This window comes from Lonchura striata, chromosome 33 (genome assembly GCF_050655825.1).
Source record: "Lonchura striata isolate lonStrDom1 chromosome 33, ASM5065582v1, whole genome shotgun sequence".
In the NCBI taxonomy this organism is placed as follows: Eukaryota; Metazoa; Chordata; class Aves; order Passeriformes; family Estrildidae; genus Lonchura; species Lonchura striata.
The window spans coordinates 6,803,177-6,822,658 of record NC_140735.1 but is presented as its reverse complement, the minus strand read 5'-3'; the positions used below and the strand labels follow the sequence as shown (position 1 = coordinate 6,822,658).

The 19,482-nt window shown below is 56.1% G+C and overlaps 2 protein-coding genes across 3 annotated transcripts; both read right to left on the bottom strand.

Moving 5' to 3' along the window:
• Positions 1 to 809: 809 nt before the first annotated feature.
• LOC146764571 (RNA-binding protein 42-like) lies at positions 810 to 15,287 on the bottom strand. The gene is made up of 10 exons (XM_085564502.1): positions 15,102 to 15,287; positions 14,379 to 14,481; positions 12,800 to 12,884; positions 12,041 to 12,103; positions 10,201 to 10,376; positions 9,343 to 9,498; positions 6,769 to 6,942; positions 4,246 to 4,366; positions 3,397 to 3,591; positions 810 to 1,001 (listed from the first exon to the last, which is right to left on the bottom strand). Exons 1-10 carry the CDS (start codon positions 15,269 to 15,271, stop codon positions 889 to 891), a joined length of 1,356 nt encoding a protein of 451 aa, XP_085420628.1. The 5' UTR covers positions 15,272 to 15,287; the 3' UTR covers positions 810 to 888.
• Positions 15,288 to 15,429: 142 nt separating this feature from the next.
• On the bottom strand, positions 15,430 to 19,462 carry TYROBP (transmembrane immune signaling adaptor TYROBP). Of its 2 annotated transcripts, XM_085564517.1 has the most exons (4): positions 19,052 to 19,457; positions 17,574 to 17,594; positions 17,376 to 17,492; positions 15,430 to 15,558 (listed from the first exon to the last, which is right to left on the bottom strand). In XM_085564517.1, exons 1-4 carry the CDS (start codon positions 19,362 to 19,364, stop codon positions 15,467 to 15,469), a joined length of 543 nt encoding a protein of 180 aa, XP_085420643.1. In that variant the 5' UTR covers positions 19,365 to 19,457; the 3' UTR covers positions 15,430 to 15,466. The 2 variants fall into 2 exon arrangements, with proteins under 2 accessions (XP_085420643.1, XP_085420644.1); XM_085564518.1 differs by lacking the exon at positions 17,574 to 17,594 and having other exon boundaries at positions 19,052 to 19,462.
• Between the last annotated feature and the right edge of the window lie 20 nt (positions 19,463 to 19,482).

Genomic DNA, 19,482 nt, shown 5'->3' with positions numbered 1-19,482 from the left:
CCCTCACCCAGTTCCCTCCCAGTCTCTCCCAGTTTGTTCCAGTTCCCTCCCAGTCCCTCCCAATCCCCTCCCAGTTCCCTCCCAGTTCCTTCCCAGTCTCTCCCAGTTCCCTCCCAGTCCCTCCCAGTCTCTCCCAGTCCCTCCCAGTATATCCCAGTCCATCCCAGTTCCTCCCAGTTCCCTCCCAGTCCATCCCAGTCCCTCCCAGTTCCTCCCAGTATCTCCCAGTCCCCTCCCAGTTCCTCCCAGTTCCCTCCCAGTCCATCCCAGTTCCTCCCAGTCCCCTCCCTGTCCCCTCCCAGTTCCCTCCCAGTCCATCCCAGTTCCATCCCAGTCCATCCCAGTTCCCTCCCAGTCCCTCCCAGTCCCTCCCAGTCCATCCCAGTTCCTCCCAGTCTCTCCCAGTCCCCTCCCAGTTCCTCCCAGTTCCCTCCCAGTCCATCCCAGTTCCTCCCAGTCCCCTCCCTGTCCCCTCCCAGTTCCCTCCCAGTTCCCTCCCAGTCCATCCCAGTCCCTCCCAATCCCCTCCCAGTCTCTCCCAGTCCCCTCCCAGTCTCTCCCAGTCCCCTCCCAGTTCCTCCCAGTTCCCTCCCAGTCCATCCCAGTTCCCTCCCAGTCCATCCCAGTCCCTCCCAGTCCATCCCAGTCCCTCCCAGTCCATCCCAGTTCCATCCCAGTCCCTCCCAGTTCCCTCCCAGTCCCTCCTAGTCCCTCCCAGTTCCCTCCCAGTTCCCTCCCAGTCCCTCCCAGTTCCCTCCCAGTCCATCCCAGTCCCTCCCAGTCCCTCCCAGTCACAGCCGAGCCCTTGCTGAGCCCTCGCTTCTCCTTTATTGCCGTCCCGCTCGCTCCCAGTCCGTCCCAGTTTGTCCCAGTTTGTCCCAGTTTGGGCTATCTCAGGCCCAGTTTCTTCTTCTCGCGCTGCTTGCGCCGCACCACCTCCAGGTTCCGGTCCTTCCATTGGCTCTTGCGCAGCTTGATGGGGCGGCTGCCCACGTACTTCCCTGAAATGGGGATACTGGGAGCACTGGGAGGGACTGGGAGGGACTGGGAGGGACTGGGAGGGACTGGGAGGAACTGGGAGGAACTGGGAGGGGATTGGAACAAACTGGAAGGGACTGGGATGGACTGGGAGGGGATTAGGGGGGACTGGGATAAACTGGGAGGGACTGGGAGGGACTGGGAGGGAACTGGGAGGGGACTGGGATAAACTGGGAGGGAACTGGGAGGGAACTGGGAGTTTGGGGATTCCCAAGGTTCCCACCCTGGCAGTAATGTCCCCAAAATCCCAAACCCCCCCAATGTCCCCAATGTCCCCAATCCCATTTTTTCCCAATCTCCCCCATTTTTTCCCATTGTTCCCCATTTTTGCTCAATGTCCCCCATGTCCCCAATCCCATTTTTCCCATTTTCCCCCATTTTATCCCAATATCCCCAATACCTCCAATATCCCGAAATCCCGTCAATGTCCCCAGTGTCCCCAATCCCATTTTTCCCATTTTCCCCCATTTTTTCCCATTGTTCCCCATTTTTGCTCAATGTCCCCAGTGTCCCCAATGTCCCCAATCCCATTTTTCCCATTTTTCTCCCATTTTTTCCCAATGTCCCCAATGTCCCCAAATTCCATCCATGTCCCCAACGTCCCCAATGCCGTTTTTCCCGATTTTCCCATTTTCCCCCATTTTTTCCCATTGTTCCCCATTTTATCCCAATGTCCCCAATACCTCCAATGCCCCCAATATCCCCAACCCCCAAAACCCCCCAAAACCCCCCAAAACCCCCCAAACCCCCTCCCCGCCGCCGTCCCTCACCGTTCATCTCCCGCATGGCCCTCACGTACCCCAATGTCCCCAATGTCCCCAGTCCCATTTTTTCCCAATCTCCCCCATTTTTTCCCATTGTTCCCCATTTTTGCTCAATGTCCCCAATGTCCCCAATCCCATTTTCCCATTTTTCTCCCATTTTTTCCCAATGTCCCCAGTCCCATTTTTCCCAATTTTCCCCATTTTTTCCCATTGTTCCCCATTTTTTCCCAATGTCCCCAATCTCCCCAAGCCCCTCAATGTCCCCAATGTCCCCAATCCCATTTTTCCCATTTTTCCCCCATTTTATCCCAATGTCCCCAATACCTCCAATGTCCCGAAATCCTGTCAATGTCCCCAATGTCCCCAATACCATTTTTCCCATTTTTCTCCCATTTCTGCTCAAGGTCCCCAATGTCCCCAAATTCCATCAATGTCCCCAATGCCGTTTTTCCCAGTTTTCCCATTTTCCCCCATTTTTTCCCATTGTTCCCCATTTTATCCCAATGTCCCCAATACCTCCAATGCCCCCAATACCCTCAACCCCCAAAAACCCCCAAAACCCCCCAAAACCCCCCAAAACCCCCCAAACCCCCTCCCCGCCGCCGTCCCTCACCGTTCAACTCCCGCATGGCCCTCACGTACCCCAATGTCCCCAATGTCCCCAATCCCATTTTTCCCAATTTCCCCCATTTTTTCCCATTGTTCCCCATTTTTCCTCAATGTCCCCAGTGTCCCCAATGTCCCCAATCCCATTTTTTCCATTTTTCTCCCATTTCTGCTCAAGGTCCCCAATGTCCCCAAATTCCATCAATGTCCCCAATGCCGTTTTTCCCAGTTTTCCCATTTTCCCCCATTTTCCCCCATTGTTCCCCATTTTATCCCAATGCCCCCAATACCCCCAACCCCCAAAACCCCCCAAAACCCCCCGAAACCCCCTCCCCGCCGCCGTCCCTCACCGTTCATCTCCCGCATGGCCCTCACGTACCCCAATGTCCCCAATCCCATTTTTCCCAATTTCCCCCATTTTTTCCCATTGTTCCCCATTTTTGCTCAATGTCCCCAATGTCCCCCATGTCCCCAATCCCATTTTCCCATTTTTCTCCCATTTTTTCCCAATGTCCCCAGTCCCGTTTTTCCCAATTTTCCCCATTTTTTCCCATTGTTCCCCATTTTTGCCTAATGTCCCCAATGTCCCCAAGCCCCTCAATGTCCCCAATGTCCCCCAATGTCCCCAAATCCCATTTTTTCCCAATCTCCCCCATTTCCCCCATTGTTCCCCATTTTTGCTCAATGTCCCCCATGTCCCCAATCCCATTTTTCCCCCATTTTATCCCAATATCCCCAATACCTCCAATATCCCGAAATCCCGTCAATGTCCCCAATGTCCCCAATCCCATTTTTGCCATTTTTCCCCCATTTTTTCCCAATGTCCCCAATCCCATTTTTCCCATTTTTCTCCCATTTTTCCCAATCTCCCCCATTTTCCCCCATTATTCCCCATTTTATCCCAATGCCCCCAACCCCCAAAACTCCCCAAAACCCCCCAAAACCCCCCGAAACCCCCCGAAACCCCCTCCCCGCCGCCGTCCCTCACCGTTCATCTCCCGCATGGCCCTCACGTAGTCGTTGGGGTCCTTGAAGGACACGAAGCCGTAGCCCTTGGTCTTGCCCGAGCGCTTGTCCCGGATCACTTTGGCCTTCAGGAAGGACGGGAAGCGCCCGAAGGCGCGGCCCAGCGTCTCGTCGTTCACCTCGTTCCCCAAATCCCCGCAGAAGATGCGGAAATCGTCTGCGTTTCGGGCCGAGAAACGGCCATTTTGGGGCGGGTCGTGGAGAGAACTCGGGGCCCCTCCCAGTACATCCCAGTTCCCCCCCACTGCCCTCCCAGTCCATCCCAGTTCGCTCCCAGTCCATCTTAGTCTTTCCCAGTCCCTCCCCAGTTCCCTCCCAGTCTATCCCAGTTCACTCCCAGTCCCTCCCAGTATATCCCAGTCCCTCCCAGTTCCCTCCCCAATCCCCTCCCAGTCCATCGCAGTTCCTCCCAGTCCCTCCTAGTTCCCCCCAGTTCCCTCCCAGTTCCCACCAGTTCCCTCCCAGTCCCTTCCAGTCCATCCCAGTCCAGCCCAGTTGCCCCCCACTGCCCTCCCAGTTCCCTCCCAGTCCCTCCCAGTTCCCTCCCAGTCCATCCCAGTTCCTCCCAGTCCTTCCCAGTTCCCTCCCAGTCCCTCCAAGCCCCTCCCAGTCCCTCCCAGTTTATCCCAATCCCCTCCCAGTTCCCCCCAGTTCCCTCCCAGTCCCTCCCAGTTCCTCCCAGTTCCCTCCCAGTCCCTCCCAGTCCATCCCAGTTCCTCCCAGTCCCTCCCAGTCCCCCCCACTCCCCTCCCAGTCCCTCCCAGTCCCCCCCACTCCCCTCCCAGTCCCTCCCAGTGCTCCCAGTCCGTACCGGCGTCCCACTCCAGCAGGCTGGGATCCTCCCAGCTGCTCCCGGCCGCCGTGCGGATGCAGCGCTTCAGCCGCTCGCCCCGCCCCTTCCGCTTGTCCTCGGCCGCAGGCTCCGCCCCCACCTGCCCGGCGGCTGTCAATCACCCGGGGACACGCCCACCACCACCCGGGACACGCCCACCCCACCCGGGACACGCCCACCCCACTCTAGCCACGCCCACCCTTATTAAAAACACATATTCATAAGCTCCGCCTCCTTTTGGGTAGCCCCGCCCCATTTAAAAAAGCTGTCAATCATTTAGGACACGCCCACCCCCCCTCTGGCCACGCCCACCCGGCTGTGGCCACGCCCACCATGGAGTAACCCCCCTAATTTTTAAGCTCAGTCCACTTTTGGGTAGCCCCACCCCTTTTTGGGATACCTGTCAATCATCTGGGACACGCCCACCTTGAATCAATCCACTTATTTTAAAGCCCCGCCCCTTTTAATTAGGCCCACCCCCTCTTTATGGAGAACTGTCAATCATCTTGGAAACGCCCACCCTGCTGTAGCCACGCCCACCCTTATCAAAACACCATATTCATCAGCTCCGCCCCGTTTTGGGTGGCCCCACCCCTTTTTGGGATACCTGTCAATCATCTGGGACACGCCCACCTTGGATCAATCAACTTATTTTAAAGCCCCGCCCCTTTTAATTAGCCCCACCCTCTATTTATGGAGAACTGTCAATCATCTTGGAAACGCCCACCCTGAAGCCACGTCCACCCCACTCTAGCCACGCCCACACTTATTAAACACCATATTTGTGAGCTCCGCCCCCTTTTGGGTGGCCCCACCCCTTTTTGGGAGACCTGTCAATCATCTGGGACACACCCACATTGGGTCAACCCGTCTTATTTTAAAGCCCCGCCCCTTTTAATTAGCCCCACCCCCTCTTTATGGAGAACTGTCAATCATCTTGGACACGCCCACCCTTCTGTAGCCACGCCCACCCTTATCAAAACCCCATATTCATCAGCTCCGCCCCCTTTTGGGTGGCCCCACCCCTTTTTGGGACACCTGTCAATCATCTGGGACACGCCCACCTTGGATCAACCCCTCTTATTTTTAAGCTCCGCCCCTTTTAATTAGCCCCACCCCCTCTTTATGGAGAACTGTCAATCATCTTGGACACGCCCACCCTGCTGTAGCCACGCCCACCCTTATCAAAACCCCATATTCATCAGCTCCGCCCCCTTTTGGGTGGCCCCACCCCTTTTTTGAGAACTGTCAATCATCTGGGACATGCCCAATGCTTAGGCCACGCCCACCCAATGAGAACTGCCTCGGTTTAGGCTCCACCAAATTTTGGATAGCCCCACCCCTTTTTTTGGAGAGCTGTCAATCATCCGGGACACGCCTACCCCATCATGGCCACGCCCCCTTTCCCACGGCCCCGCCCATTCTGAGCTACTGTCAATCATTCCTTAAAGCCACGCCCATTCCCCCTTTAACCATGGAAGCCACGCCCCCTTTCCCATTGTCCTGCCCCTTTGAGCACCTGTCAATCATTCCTTGAAGCCAAGCCCACTTCCCCTACCAACCACAAAAGCCACGCCCCTTTCCCCACAGCCCCGCCCCTTTTGAGCACTTGTCAATCATTCCTGAAAGCCACACCCACTTACCCATTTAAACATGTAAGCCACGCCCCCTTACCAATTGCCCCGCCCCTTTGAACACTTGTCAATCATTCCTGGAAGCCACACCCACTTGCCCATTTAAACATGGAAGCCACGCCCCCTTTCCCATAGCCTTGCACCTTTCTGAGCACCTGTCAATCATTTCCTGAAGCCACGCCCACTTCCACGCCAACCACAGAAGCCACGCCCCCTTACCAATTGCCCCGCCCCTTTGAGCACCTGTCAATCATCCCTGGAAGCCACACCCACTTGCCCATTTAAACATGGAAGCCACGCCCCCTTTCCACAGCCCCTTTCCGAGCACCTGTCAATCATTCCCTGAATCCACGCCCACTTCCCCTCCAACCACAGAAGCCACGCCCCCTTTCCCATTTCCCCGCCCCTTTGAGCACCTGTCAATCATTCCTGGAAGCCACACCCACTTGCCCATTTAAACATGGAAGCCACTCCCCCTTTCCACAGCCCTTTTGAGCACCTGTCAATCATTCCCTGAAGCCACGCCCCCTTTAGCCCCCCTTCTGTGCACCTGTCCATCATTCCTGGAAGCCACGCCCACTTCCCCTCCAACCACAGGAGCCACGCCCCCTTTCCCATGGCCACGCCCCTTCTGGGCACCTGTCGATCATTCCTGGAAGCCACGCCCACTTCCCCCTACCAACCACAGAAGCCACGCCCCCTTTCCCATGGCCCTGCCCCTTCTGGGCACCTGTCAATCATTCCTGGAAGCCACGCCCACTCCCAACCACATAAGCCACACCTCCTTTAGCCCCTTTCCTTTCTGAGCACCTGTCAATCATTCCTGGAAGCCCCGCCCACCCCATTAACCCCCTCAAGCCCCGCCCACCTCAGGCCCGGGGAAGGGCGTGTCCTGTGGGCGTGGCCTGCGCAGGGGGCGTGGCGCCGGCGCCAGGGGGCGTGGCTCCGGAGGGGGCGTGGCCATGGCGGGGGGCGGGGCCGGGAGGCTCGGACCAATCCGGGGCTCCTCGGGGGGCGGGGCCCGGGGGGGCGGGGTCTCCTCCTGGAAGGGGCGGGGCCAATAAGAGAGAAGGGTTAAAGGGGCGGGGCTTACGGTGGGCGGGGCTAATTGGGCTAAAGGGGCGGGGCTAAAGGGGCGGGAATTAAAGGGGAGGGGCTAAAAGGGGCGGGGCTAAAGAGGAGGGGCTAAAAATTAGAGATTAAAGGGGTAGATGCTAATTATGCAAAATTAAAGGGGAGGGGCTAAAGATAAACTAAAGGGTAGGGGCTAATTATGCACAATTAAATGGGGAGGGGCTAAAGATCAGAAATTAAAAGGGGAGGGGCTAATTATGCACAATTAAATGGGGAGAGGCTAAAGATCAGACATTAAAAGGGGAGGGGCTAATTATGCAAAATTAAATGGGGAGGGGCTAAAGGTCAGAAATTAAAAGGGGAGGGGATAATTATGCACAATTAAAGGGGGAGGGGCTAAAGCTCTGATTAAAGGGGAGGGGCTAATTATGCACAATTAAAGGGGGAGGGGCTAAACATGGTGGGGTTAAAGGGGGAGGGGCCAAAGATCAGAAATTAAAAGGGGAGGGGCTAATTATGCATAATTAAAGGGGGAGGGGCTAAACAGAGTGGGGTTAAAGGGGGAGGAGCTAAATATTGGAAAATAAAAGGGGAGGGGCTAATTATGCACAATTAAAGGGGGAGGGGCTAATTATGCACAATTAAAAGGGGAGGGGCTAAACAGGGTGGGGTTAAAGGGGGAGGGGCTAAAGATCTGAAATTAAAAGGGGAGGGGCTAATTATGCACAATTAAAGGGGGAGGGGCTAAAGGTCAGAAATAAAAGGGGGAGGGGTTAATCTTGCATAATTAAAGGGGGAGGGGCCAAAGTTCAGAAATTAAAAGGGGAGGGGCTAATTATGCAAAATTAAATGGGGAGGGGCTAAAGATCAGAACTTTAAAGGGGAGGGGCGAATTATGCAAAATTAAATGGGGAGGGGCTAAAGATCAGAAACTAAAAGGGGAGGGGCTAATTATGCACAATTAAATGGGGAGGGGCTAAAGATCAGAAAATAAAAGGGGAGGGGCTAATTATGCAAAATTAAATGGGGAGGGGCTAAACAAGGTGGGGTTAAAGGGGGAGGGGCTAAATATTGGGAATTAAAAGGGGAGGGGCTAATTATGCAAAATTAAATGGGGAGGGGCTAATTATGCTCGATTTATGGGGGAGAGGCTAAAGAGGGCGAGGCTAAAATGGGGAGGGGCTTAAAAGGACCAATTAAAGGGACATTTTGGGACATTTTGGGATATTTGGAGACATCTGGGAACATTTTGCGACATTTGGGGACATTTTGGGGATATTTCGGGAAATTTTGGACCATTTTAAGATATTTGAGGTCATTTGGGGACATTTTGAGACATTTTGGGACATTTTGGGACATTTTAAGACATTTTGGGGTCATTTTGAGACATCTGGGGACATTTTAAGAAATTTTGGGACATTTTGGAGACATTTGGAGACATTTTGGGGACATTTGAGGGCATTTTGGGACATTTTGGGCATTTTGGGACATTTGGGGACATTTTGGGACATTTTAGGGACATTTTGGGCCATTTTGGGGATATTTGGGGACATTTTGGGGACATTTGGGGGACATTTGGGACATTTTGGGCCATTTTAAGATATTTGAGGACATTTGGGGACATTTTGGGGACATTTTAAGACATTTTGGGGACATTTTGGGGTCATTTTGGGACATCTGGGGACATTTTAAGACATTTTGGGACATTTTGGAGACATTTGGAGACATTTTGGGGACATTTGGGGACATTTGAGGACATTTGAGGGCATTTTGGGACATTTTGGGCCAGTTTGGGCATTTTGGGACATTTTAGGGACATTTTGGGCCATTTTGGAGACATTTGGGGACATTTTGGGGCCATTTTGGGACATTTGAGGACATTTTGGGCATTTTGGGACATTTTAAGACATTTTGGGGACATTTTGGGGTCATTTTGGGACATTTGGGGACATTTTGAGACATTTTGGGACATTTTGGAGACATTTGGAGACATTTTGGGGACATTTTGAGGACATTTTGGGCCATTTTGGGCCATTTTGGGGACATTTGGTGACATTTTGTGGACATTTGAGGACATTTTGGGGACATTTGAGGACATTTTGGGACATTTTGGGCCATTTTGAGCCATTTTAGGACATTTTGGGGCCATTTTGGGGACATTTTAGGGACATTTTGGGCCATTTTGGGGACATTTGGTGACATTTTGGGGACATTTGAGGACATTTTGGGACATTTTAGGGACATTTTCGGCCATTTTGGGGATATTTGGGGACATTTGAGGACATTTTGGGCCATTTTGGGGACATTTTAGGCCATTTTGGGGCCATTTGAGGACATTTTGGGGACATTTGGGCCATTTTGTGCTCACCGGGGCGCGCCGGGGCGGGGTGGGGTAGACGGTGGGCGCGGCCTGGATGATGGGCGGGGTCGGTTTTGGGGGGCCCGGGGGGGGTCCCGGGGGGGCCACGCGGGGTCCGGGGGCCACCGGGGGCAGGGGGGGCACGGGCGCCCCTCCCCCCCCCGCCTGCAGGGAGCAACGGGGTCAGCGGGGGGTGGGGAAAAACCCGAAATTCTGGGCCGAAAAAAGCAAAATTCGGGGCTGAAAAATGCCAAAGTCCTGCCCAAAAAATGCCAAAATTATGACATAAAAAATGCCAAAATTCTGACCTAAAAAACCCGAAATTTAACCCAAATTCCACCTGTCCTCCCCAATCCCTCCCAGTCCCATCCCAGTCCCCTCCCAGTTCCCTCCCCATCCCTCCCAGTTTATCCCAGTTCCTCCCAGTCCCTCCCAGTTCCCCCCCAGTCCATTCCAGTCCCTCCCAGTAACCCCAAACCTGCTCCCAGTCCCTCCCAGTTTATCCCAGTCCCTCCCAGTTCCCTCCCCATCCCTCCCAGTCCCTCCCAGTATATCCCAGTTCCTCCCAGTTCCCTCCCAGTCCCTCCCAGTTCCCCCCCAGTCCCTCCCAGTCCATCCCAGTCCCTCCCAGTTCCCTCCCAGTCCCTCCCAGTCCCACCCAGTCCCTCCCAATCCCTCCCAGTTCCTCCCAGTCCCTCCCAGTTCCTCCCAGTTCCCTCCCAGTTCCTCCCAGTTCCCTCCCAGTATATCCCAGTTCCCTCCCAGTTCCCCCCCAGTCCCTCCCAGTCCCTCCCAGTGCCCCCCAGTCCCCTCCCAGTATAAACCAGTATATCCCAGTATAAACCAGTACACCCCAGCGGGTCTCACCGGTCCGGCCGCTCGCAGGGCGCCCCCCAGCGGCGCCCCCAGGGGGGTGGGGGGGGGTCTCTGCAGGGGGGGAGGGGCGAGCAGCAGGGGGGGGGCGGGGGGGGCGCCCAGGGGGGGCCCCACCCCCACCATGGCCCCGGGGGGGGGGCGCAGCCCCAGGGGACCCCGGGGACCCGCTGGGGACGAGGGGGGGACAGGGGGTCAGAAAATGGACAAAACACCCCAAAATCACCCCAAAAAATTGCCCCAAACACCCCAAAAGTGTCCCCAAAAATTACCCACAAACACCCCAAAAATATCCCCAAGCACCCCAAAAGTGTCCCCAAAAATTACCCCCAAACACCCCAAAAATGTCCCCAAACACCCCAAAAGTGTCCCCAAAATTTACCCCAGAAATAACCCCAAAAATTACCCCAAACATTCCAAAAACGACCCCAAAAATATCCCAAAAAATGTCCCCAAACACCCCAAAAGTGTCCCCAAAAATTACCCCAAACACCCCAAAAGTGTCCCCAAAAATTACCCCAAAAACATCCCCAAAAATTACCCCAAACATTCCAAAAACGACCCCAAAAATATCCCAAAAAATATCCCCAAGCACCCCAAAAGTGTCCCCAAAAAATGTCCCCAAACACCCCAAAAGTGTCCCCAAATATTACCCCCAAACACCCCAAAAATATCCCCAAGCACCCCAAAAGTGTCCCCAAAAATTACCCTGAAAACCTCAACAATATCCCCAAAAATACTCCCAAACACCCCAAAAGAGACCCCAAAAATATCCCAAAAAAATGTCCCCAAACACCCCAAAAATATCCCCAAAAAACACCCCATTGTTCCCCATTTTTACCCAATGTCCCCAATCCCATTTTTCCCAATTTTCCCACGTTTTTCCCCATTTTTGCTCAATGCCCCCAATGTCCCCAACATCCCCAATCCCATTTTTCCCAATTTTATCCCATTTTTTCCCATTGTTCCCCATTTTTGTTCAATGTCCCCAATGTCCCCAATGTCCCAAATTCCATTTCTTCCATTTTTTCCCATTTTTCTCCCATTTTTTCCCAATGTCCCCAATGTCCCCAACCCCCCCAAATGTCCCCAATGTCCCCAGTGTCCCAAATCCCATTTTTTCCCATTTTTCCCCAATGTCCCCAATGTCCCCAGTGTCCCAAATCCCATTTTTTCCCATTTTTCCCCAATGTCCCCAATGTCCCCAGTGTCCCAAATCCCATTTTTTCCATTTTTTCCCATTTTCCCCCATTTTTTCCCATTGTTCCCCATTTTCGCTCGATGTCCCCAATGTCCCCAATGTCCCCAGTGTCCCAAATCCCATTTTTTCCATTTTTTCCCATTTTCCCCCATTTTTTCCCATTGTTCCCCATTTTCGCTCAATGTCCCCAATGTCCCCCATGTCCCCAATCCCATTTTTTCCCAATTTTCCCCCGTTTTTCCCCATTTTTTTTCAATGTCCCCAATGTCCCCAGTGCCCCAAATCCCATTTTTCCATTTTTTCCCATTTTTCTCCCATTTTTCCCCATTTTTGTTCAATGTCCCCAATGTCCCCAGTCCCAAATTCCATTTCTTCCATTTTTTCCCATTTTTCTCCCATTTTTTCCCATTGTTCCCCATTTTTGTTCAATGTCCCCAATGTCCCCAACCCCCCCAATGTCCCCAGTGCCCCAAATCCCATTTTTTCCATTTTTTCCCATTTTTCTCCCATTTTTTCCCATTTTTGTTCAATGTCCCCAATGTCCCCAGTGCCCCAAATCCCATTTTTCCCATTTTTTCCCATTTTTCTCCCATTTTTTCCCAATCTCCCCCGTGTCCCTGTCCCTGTCCCTACCCGGTCTCTGCAGGACGTGTGGCACGAAGGCCGGGCGCAGGATGGGCGGGCGCTGCGGGGACACTGAGGGGACATGGAAAAAAATGGGGAAAAATGGGGGAAATTGGGAAAAATGGGATTGGGGACATGGGGGACATTGGAGATATTGGGGAAAAATGGGGAAAAACGGGGGAAAATTGGGAAAAATGGGATTGGGGACATGGGGGACGTTGGGGACATTGGGGATATCGGGGAAAAATGGGGAACAATGGGGGAAAATGGGAAAAATGGGATTGGGGACATGGGGGACATTGGGGACATTGTGCAAAAATGGGGAACAATGGGAAAAAATGGGGGAAAATTGGGAAAAAATGGGATTGGGGACATTGGGGACATTGAGGGGATTGGGGACATTGGAAGTATTGGGGATATTGGGAAAAAATGGGGGAAAATTGGGAAAAATGGGATTGGGGACATTGGGGATATTGGGGAAAAATGGGGAAAAATGGGAGAAAAATGGGGGAAATTGGGGAAAAATGGGATTGGGAACATTGGGGACATTGGGGATATCGGGGAAAAATGGGGAACAATGGGGAAAAATGGGGGAAAATTGGGGAAAATGGGATTGGGGACATTGGGGATATTGGGGAAAAATGGGAAAAAATGGGAAAAAATGGGAAAAAATGGGAAAAAATGGGAAAAAATGGGAAAAAATGGGGGAAATTGGGAAAAATGGGAATGGGGACATTGGGGACATTTGGGGACGTCGGTGGCACTGACCTGGCCCCACGAACGGCACCGGGGGTGTCCCCAAGGGGGGGACGGTGGCGGCGGCGGCGGCGCGAGCCTCGAGGGACTGCTGGACCTGGGGACATTTGGGGACATTTGGGGACATTTGGGGACATTTTAGGGATATTTGGGACAATTTTGGGACAATTTGGAACATTTTGGGGAGATTTAAGAACATTTTGTGGCCATTTTGGGACATTTCGGGATATTTTAGGGACATTTTGGGAACATTTTAGGGAGATTTTGGGCCATTTGGGGACATTTGGGGACATTTCAGGATAGTTTAGGGACATTTTGGACATTTTTGGAACATTTTTGGAACATTTTAGGACATTTTAGGGACATTTTGGGGACATTTTGGGGACATTTGGGGCATTTGAGGACATTTGGGGACATTTTGGGCCATTTGGGGACATTTTGGGACATTTCAGGATATTTTAGGGACATTTTGGGGACATTTGTGGACATTTTTGGAACATTTTGGGACATTTTAGGGATATTTGGGGACATTTTGGGACATTTGAGGACATTTGGGGACATTTTGGGCCATTTGGGGACATTTCAGGATATTTTACAGACTTTTTGGGGACATTTGTGGACATTTTTGGAACATTTTGGGACATTTTAGGGATATTTGGGGACATTTGGGGACATTTGTGGACATTTTTGTAACATTTTGGGACATTTTAGGGATATTTGGGGACATTTGGAGACATTTTGGGGACATTTGGGGCATTTGAGGACATTTGGGGACATTTTGGGCCATTTGGGGACATTTTGGGACATTTCAGGATATTTTACGGACTTTTTGGGGACATCTGTGGACATTTTTGGAACATTTTGGGACATTTCGGGATATTTTAGGGACATTTTGGGGACATTTGTGAACATTTTTGTAACATTTTTGGACATTTTAGGGATATTTGGGGACATTTTGTGACATTTTGGGACAATTTTAGGACGTTTTGGAGACATTTTTGGGACATTTTGGGGACTTTTTGGGACATTTGAGGACATTTGGGGACATTTTGGGACATTTGGGGACATTTTGGGATATTTTGGGTTTGTTTTGGGACATTTTGAGGACATTTGGGGATTTTTAGAGACATTTGGTAGCATTTTGGGACAATTTTGGGAACATTTTGAGGTCATTTGGTGACATTTTTGGGACAATTTTGGGACATTTTGGGACATTTTAGGGATATTTGGGGACATTTTGGGCCATTTCGGCCATTTGGGGACATTTTGGGACATTTTGGTTCATTTTAGGGACTTTTTGGGGTCATTTGTGGACATTTTTGGAACATTTTGGGACATTTCAGGGATATTTGCAGACATTTGGGGACATTTTGGGATATTTTGGGTTCGTTTTGGGACATTTTGGGGATATTTGGGGATTTTTAGGGACATTTGGTGACATTTTGGGACAATTTTGGGACTATTTTGGGGCATTTTGAGGTCATTTGGTGACATTTTGGGACATTTGGGGACATTTTGGGACAATTTTGTGACGTTTTGGGATATTCGGTGACGTTTTTGGGACAATTTTGGGACGTTTTGGGACGCTCACCTGCTGGTAGGTGTTGGTGGCGATGATTGGCCGCAGGACGGGGGGCGGGGCCAGGGGGTCCCCGGGGGCGGGGCCTGGAGCCCCCAGCACCTCCTGCTCGAACCTGCCCCAGTATAAACCAGTATAAACCAGTAACCACTGGCATGGCCCAGTAAGGACCAGTATAAACCAGTATAAACCAGTCTAAACCAGTAAAAAACAGTAAAGACCAGTACAGACCAGTACAAACCAGTATGGACTGGTCACCCCCCAGTGACCCCCCAGTAACCCCAAGCCCCGCCCCTTTACCCTCAAGCCACGCCCCTTTACTGTCAATCCCGCCCGTTGCCATGGCAGCCGCCCAAAGCCCCGCCCCTTTACTCTCAAGCCACGCCCCTTTACTGTCAATCCCCGCCCGTTGCCATGGCAGCCGCCCAAAGCCACGCCCCTTTACCCTCAAGCCACGCCCCTTTGCTGTCAATCCCGCCCGTTGCCATGGCAGCCGCCCAAAGCCACGCCCCTTTACTCTCAAGCCCCGCCCCCGTTGCCATGGCAGCATCCAGCCCCCCTGAAGCCCCGCCCCCGTTGCCATGGCAGCACCGAGACCACGCCCCCAAGCCGCGCCGCGTTGCCATGGCAGCACTCATCCCCCCCCCTCAGGCCCCGCCCCCGTTGCCATGGCAGCCGCCCAAGCCCCGCCCCCTCCCGGCCGCCATGGCCGCCGCGCCGCTCCCTTCCCCTCACAGCGCCATCTCCGCCTCCATCTCCTTCAGCCGCTCCTCGCCGCTCTTCAGCGCGGCCCCGCCGCCTCCCGCCGCCGCTCCGGGCCCGGCCGCCGGCACCACGGCGGCCCCGGGCCCGCCTCCCGCCGCCATCCCCGGCCCCGCCGCTCCGGGAGGAACCGCCGCCGCCATTTGCCCAGAGCTGCGCCGCCACTTCCGCCCGCCTCGGGAGGGGGGGGCGGCACTTCCGGCTCGGCGCCGTGACGTCACGCAGCGCGACAGCTTTATTAAAAATATCACCAAAACCGGCGCGGATTTGGGGCGAAATCGAGGGAAAACGGGCAAACATGGCGAGGGCAAAGCGCTTTAATGGCGGCGGGGCGGCGCTCAGCGCTTCAGCTCGCTGTACAGGTCCCCGCGCGCGCCCTGCAGCTCCTGGTAGTGCGGGTCCGGCTCCGGGGGGCGGGGCTTGGGCGGGGCTAAGGGAAAGGGGGCGGGGCCAGCGTGGGGACACGCCCCGTGACCCCCCCAGTAAATCCCAGTTTGATCCCAGTGACTCCCAGTGACCCCCAGTGACCTCCCAGTAAATCCCAGTAACACCCCGTGACCCCCAGTGACCTCCCAGTAAATCCCAGTTTGATCCCAGTGACTCCCAGTGACACCCAGTGACCTCCCAGTAAATCCCAGTTTGATCCCAGTGACTCCCAGTGACCCCCAGTGATCTCCCAGTAAATCCCAGTTTGATCCCAGTGACTCCCAGTGACACCCAGTGACCTCCCAGTAAATCCCAGTAACTCCCAGTGACCCCCAGTGACCTCCCAGTAAATCCCAGTTTGATCCCAGTGACTCCCAGCGACCTCCCAGTAACTCCCAGTAACTCCCAGTGACCCCCAGTGACCTCCCAGTAAATCCCAGTAACTCCCAGTGACCCCCAGTGACCTCCCAGTAACTCCCAGTTTGATCCCAGTGACTCCCAGTGACACCCGGTGACCTCCCAGTAACTCCCAGTTTGATCCCAGTGACTCCCAGTGACACCCTGTGACCTCCCAGTAAATCCCAGTAACTTCCAGATTGATCCCAGTGACCCCCCAGTAACTCCCCGTGACCCCCAGTGCCCTCCCAGTAAATCCCAGTTTGATCTCAGTACCTCCCAGTAAATCCCAGTTTGATCCCAGTGCCCTCCCAGTTTGATCCCAGTGCCCTCCCAGTAACTCCCAGTAAATCCCAGTGACTCCCAGTGACACCCAGTGACCTCCCAGTAAATCCCAGTAACACCCCGTGACCCCCAGTGACCTCCCAGTAAATCCCAGTTTGATCCCAGTGACTCCCAGTGACCCCCAGTGACCTCCCAGTAAATCCCAGTAACTCCCAGTGACCCCCAGTGACCTCCCAGTAAATCCCAGTAACTCCCAGTGACCCCCAGTGACCTCCCAGTAACTCCCAGTGATCCCCAGTGACGTCCCAGTAAGTCCCAGTAGCCCACAGTGACCCCCCAGTAACTCCCAGTGCCCTCCCAGTAAATCCCAGTAACTCCCAGATTGATCCCAGTGACCCCCCAGTAACTCCCCGTGACCCCCAGTGCCCTCCCAGTTTGATCCCAGTGCCCTCCCAGTAACTCCCAGTGCCCTCCCAGTGACCCACAGTAACTCCCTGTGACCCCCAGTGACCTCCCAGTAAATCCCAGTTTGATCCCAGTGACTCCCAGTACCCTCCCAGTAACTCCCAGTATCTCCCAGTAACTCCCCGTGACCCCCAGTGACCTCCCAGTAAATCCCAGTTTGATCCCAGTGACTCCCAGTACCCTCCCAGTAACTCCCAGTAACTCCCAGGGACCCCCAGTGCCCTCCCAGTAAATCCCAGTTTGATCCCAGTATCTCCCAGTAACTCCGAGTAACTCCCAGTATTTCCCAGTAAATACCAGTGCCCTCCCAGTGACACACAGTGCCCTCCCAGTAAATCCCAGTTTGATCCCAGTAACTCCCAGTAAGTTCCAGTTTGATCCCAGTAACTCCCAGTTCCCTCCCAGTCCCTCCCAGTATAAACCAGTAACCCCAAATCCCCTTTTTTCCCCTCCCAGTCCCTCCCAGTATAAACCAGTAACCCCAAATCCCCTTTTTCCCCTCCCAGTCCCTCCCAGTCCCTCCCAGTCCATCCCAGTTCCCTCCCAGTCTCTCCCAGTCCCTCCCAGTTCCCTCCCAGTCCATCCCAGTTCCCTCCCAGTTCCCTCCCAGTTCCCTCCCAGTCCCTCCCAGTCCCTCCCAGTCCCTCCCAGTCCCTCCCCTTTAGCCCCGCCCACCTCTCGCGCCCCGCCCCGCCAGCCAATAGGCTCCTGCCGCGATCAGCAGCGTCACGATGACGTCAGCGGCCACGAGCGCCGCGATTGGCCCCGGCCCCGGCAGGCAGCCGGAACATTCTGGAAAAGGGGGAGGGGCTCCTGCCGCCCCGTGACCTTTGACCTCTCCGTGACCCCGGGGGGGAGGGGGAGGGGCCTCACCTGATTGGGCGGCGGCGGCTCCTGGGGGCGGGGTTTAATGAGGAGGGGGCGGGGCTTGGGAGAGCCACGCCCATCCGGGAGGCCACGCCCACTTCGGCCCCTCCCCCACCGCTGGGCGGGGTGGGGGAGGGGCCGAAGGGTGGGCGAGAGACTTGGGGGAGGGGCCCAAGGGTGGGGGAGGGGCCAAGGTGTGGGGGAGGGGCCCAAGGGTGGGGGAGGGGCTTGGGGAGGGGCCAAAGGGAGGGGGAGGGGCTTGGGGAGGGGCTAAAGGGTGGGGGAGGGGCCAAGGGGAGAGGGATGGGCCAAGGGTGGGGGAGGGGCCAAAGGGAGGGGGAGGGGCTTGGGGAGGGGCCAAAGGGAGGGGGAGGGGCCAAGCGTGGGGGAGGGGCTTGGGGAGGGGGCAAAGGGTGGGGGAGGGGCCAAGGGGAGAGGGAGGTGCCACGGGGAGAGGGAGGGGCCAAGGGTGGGGGAGGGGCCAAAGGGAGGGGGAGGGGCCAAAGGGAGGGGGAGGGGCTTGGGGAGGGGCTAAAGGGTGGGGGAGGGGCCAAGGTGTGGGGGAGGGGCCCAAGGTTGGGGGAGGGGCTTGGGGAGGGGCCTAAGGGTGGGGGGAGGGGCTAAAGGGGTGGGAGGGGCCAAAATGTGGGGGAGGGGCTAAAGGGTGGGGGAGGGGCCCCGGGGTTGGGGAGTGGACCCCAGGGTGGGGGAGGGGACCCCAGGGTGGGGGAGGGGCTCAGGGGTGGGGGAGGGGCTGGGAGGGGACCCTGGGGTGGGGGAGGGGCTCAGGGGAGGGGGAGGGGCAGAGAGGGACCTCTGGGTGGGGGAGGGGCAGGGAGGGTCCCCAGGGTGGGGGAGGGGCTCGGAGGGTCCCCAGGGTGGGGGAGGGGCTCAGGGGTGGGGGAGGGGCAGGGAGGGGTCCCCAGGGTGGGGGAGGGACCCCGGGGTGGGGGAGGGGCAGGGAGGGGTCCCCAGGGTGGGGGAGGTGCGGGAAGGGACCCCAGGGTGGGGGAGGGGAAGGGAGGGTCCCCAGGGTGGGGGAGGGGCTCAGGGGTGGGGGAGGGGCAGGGAGGGGTCCCCAGGGTGGGGGAGGGCCCCCGGGGTGGGGGAGGGGAAGGGAGGGTCCCCAGGGTGGGGGAGGGGCTCAGGGGTGGGGGAGGGGAAGGGAGGGTCCCCAGGGTGGGGGAGGGACCCCAGGGTGGGGGAGGGGCTCAGGGGTGGGGGAGGGGCAGGGAGGGACCCCGGGGTGGGGGAGGGACCCCGGGGTGGGGGAGGGGCTCAGGGGTGGGGGAGGGGCAGGAAGGGACCCCGGGGTGGGGGAGGGACCCCGGGGTGGGGGAGGGGCTCAGGGGTGGGGGAGGGGCAGGAAGGGACCCCGGGGTGGGGGAAGGACCCCAGGGTGGGGGAGGGGCTCAGGGGTGGGGGAGGGGCAGGAAGGGACCCCAGGGTGGGGGAGGGCCCCCGGGGTGGGGGAGGGGCCTCACCCAGCAGCAGCAGGACGAGGCCGAAGCTCCCTGGGGGGGCCATGGCGGCGGTGGGGGAGGGGGGAAGGGGCGCTGAGGCCACGCCCCCTTTCCCCCTGACTTCCCCTTTTTCCCGCCAAAACTTCCCCATTTTGGGGGGGGGTCTCGCTGTAGCCACGCCCCTTCCCCCGCTAAGCCCCGCCCACTTCCCACCAAACCCCGCCTTCACTAAGCCCCGCCCCTCCCTTAAACCCCGCCCCCTTTTAAATCCGCGCGGCCCCTTTAAGACTCCGCGGGCGGCGCCCCTCAGGCCACGCCCACCGCGCTTTCCCATTGGCTGAGCCCGCCAACGGGGTCCGGGAGCGCCACCGAACCCGGAAGCCGCGCGCCGATTGGTCGAATTCGGCAGGGGCGGGCGGAAGGCGGGAAGAGGCCGGCGCTGATTGGTCGCG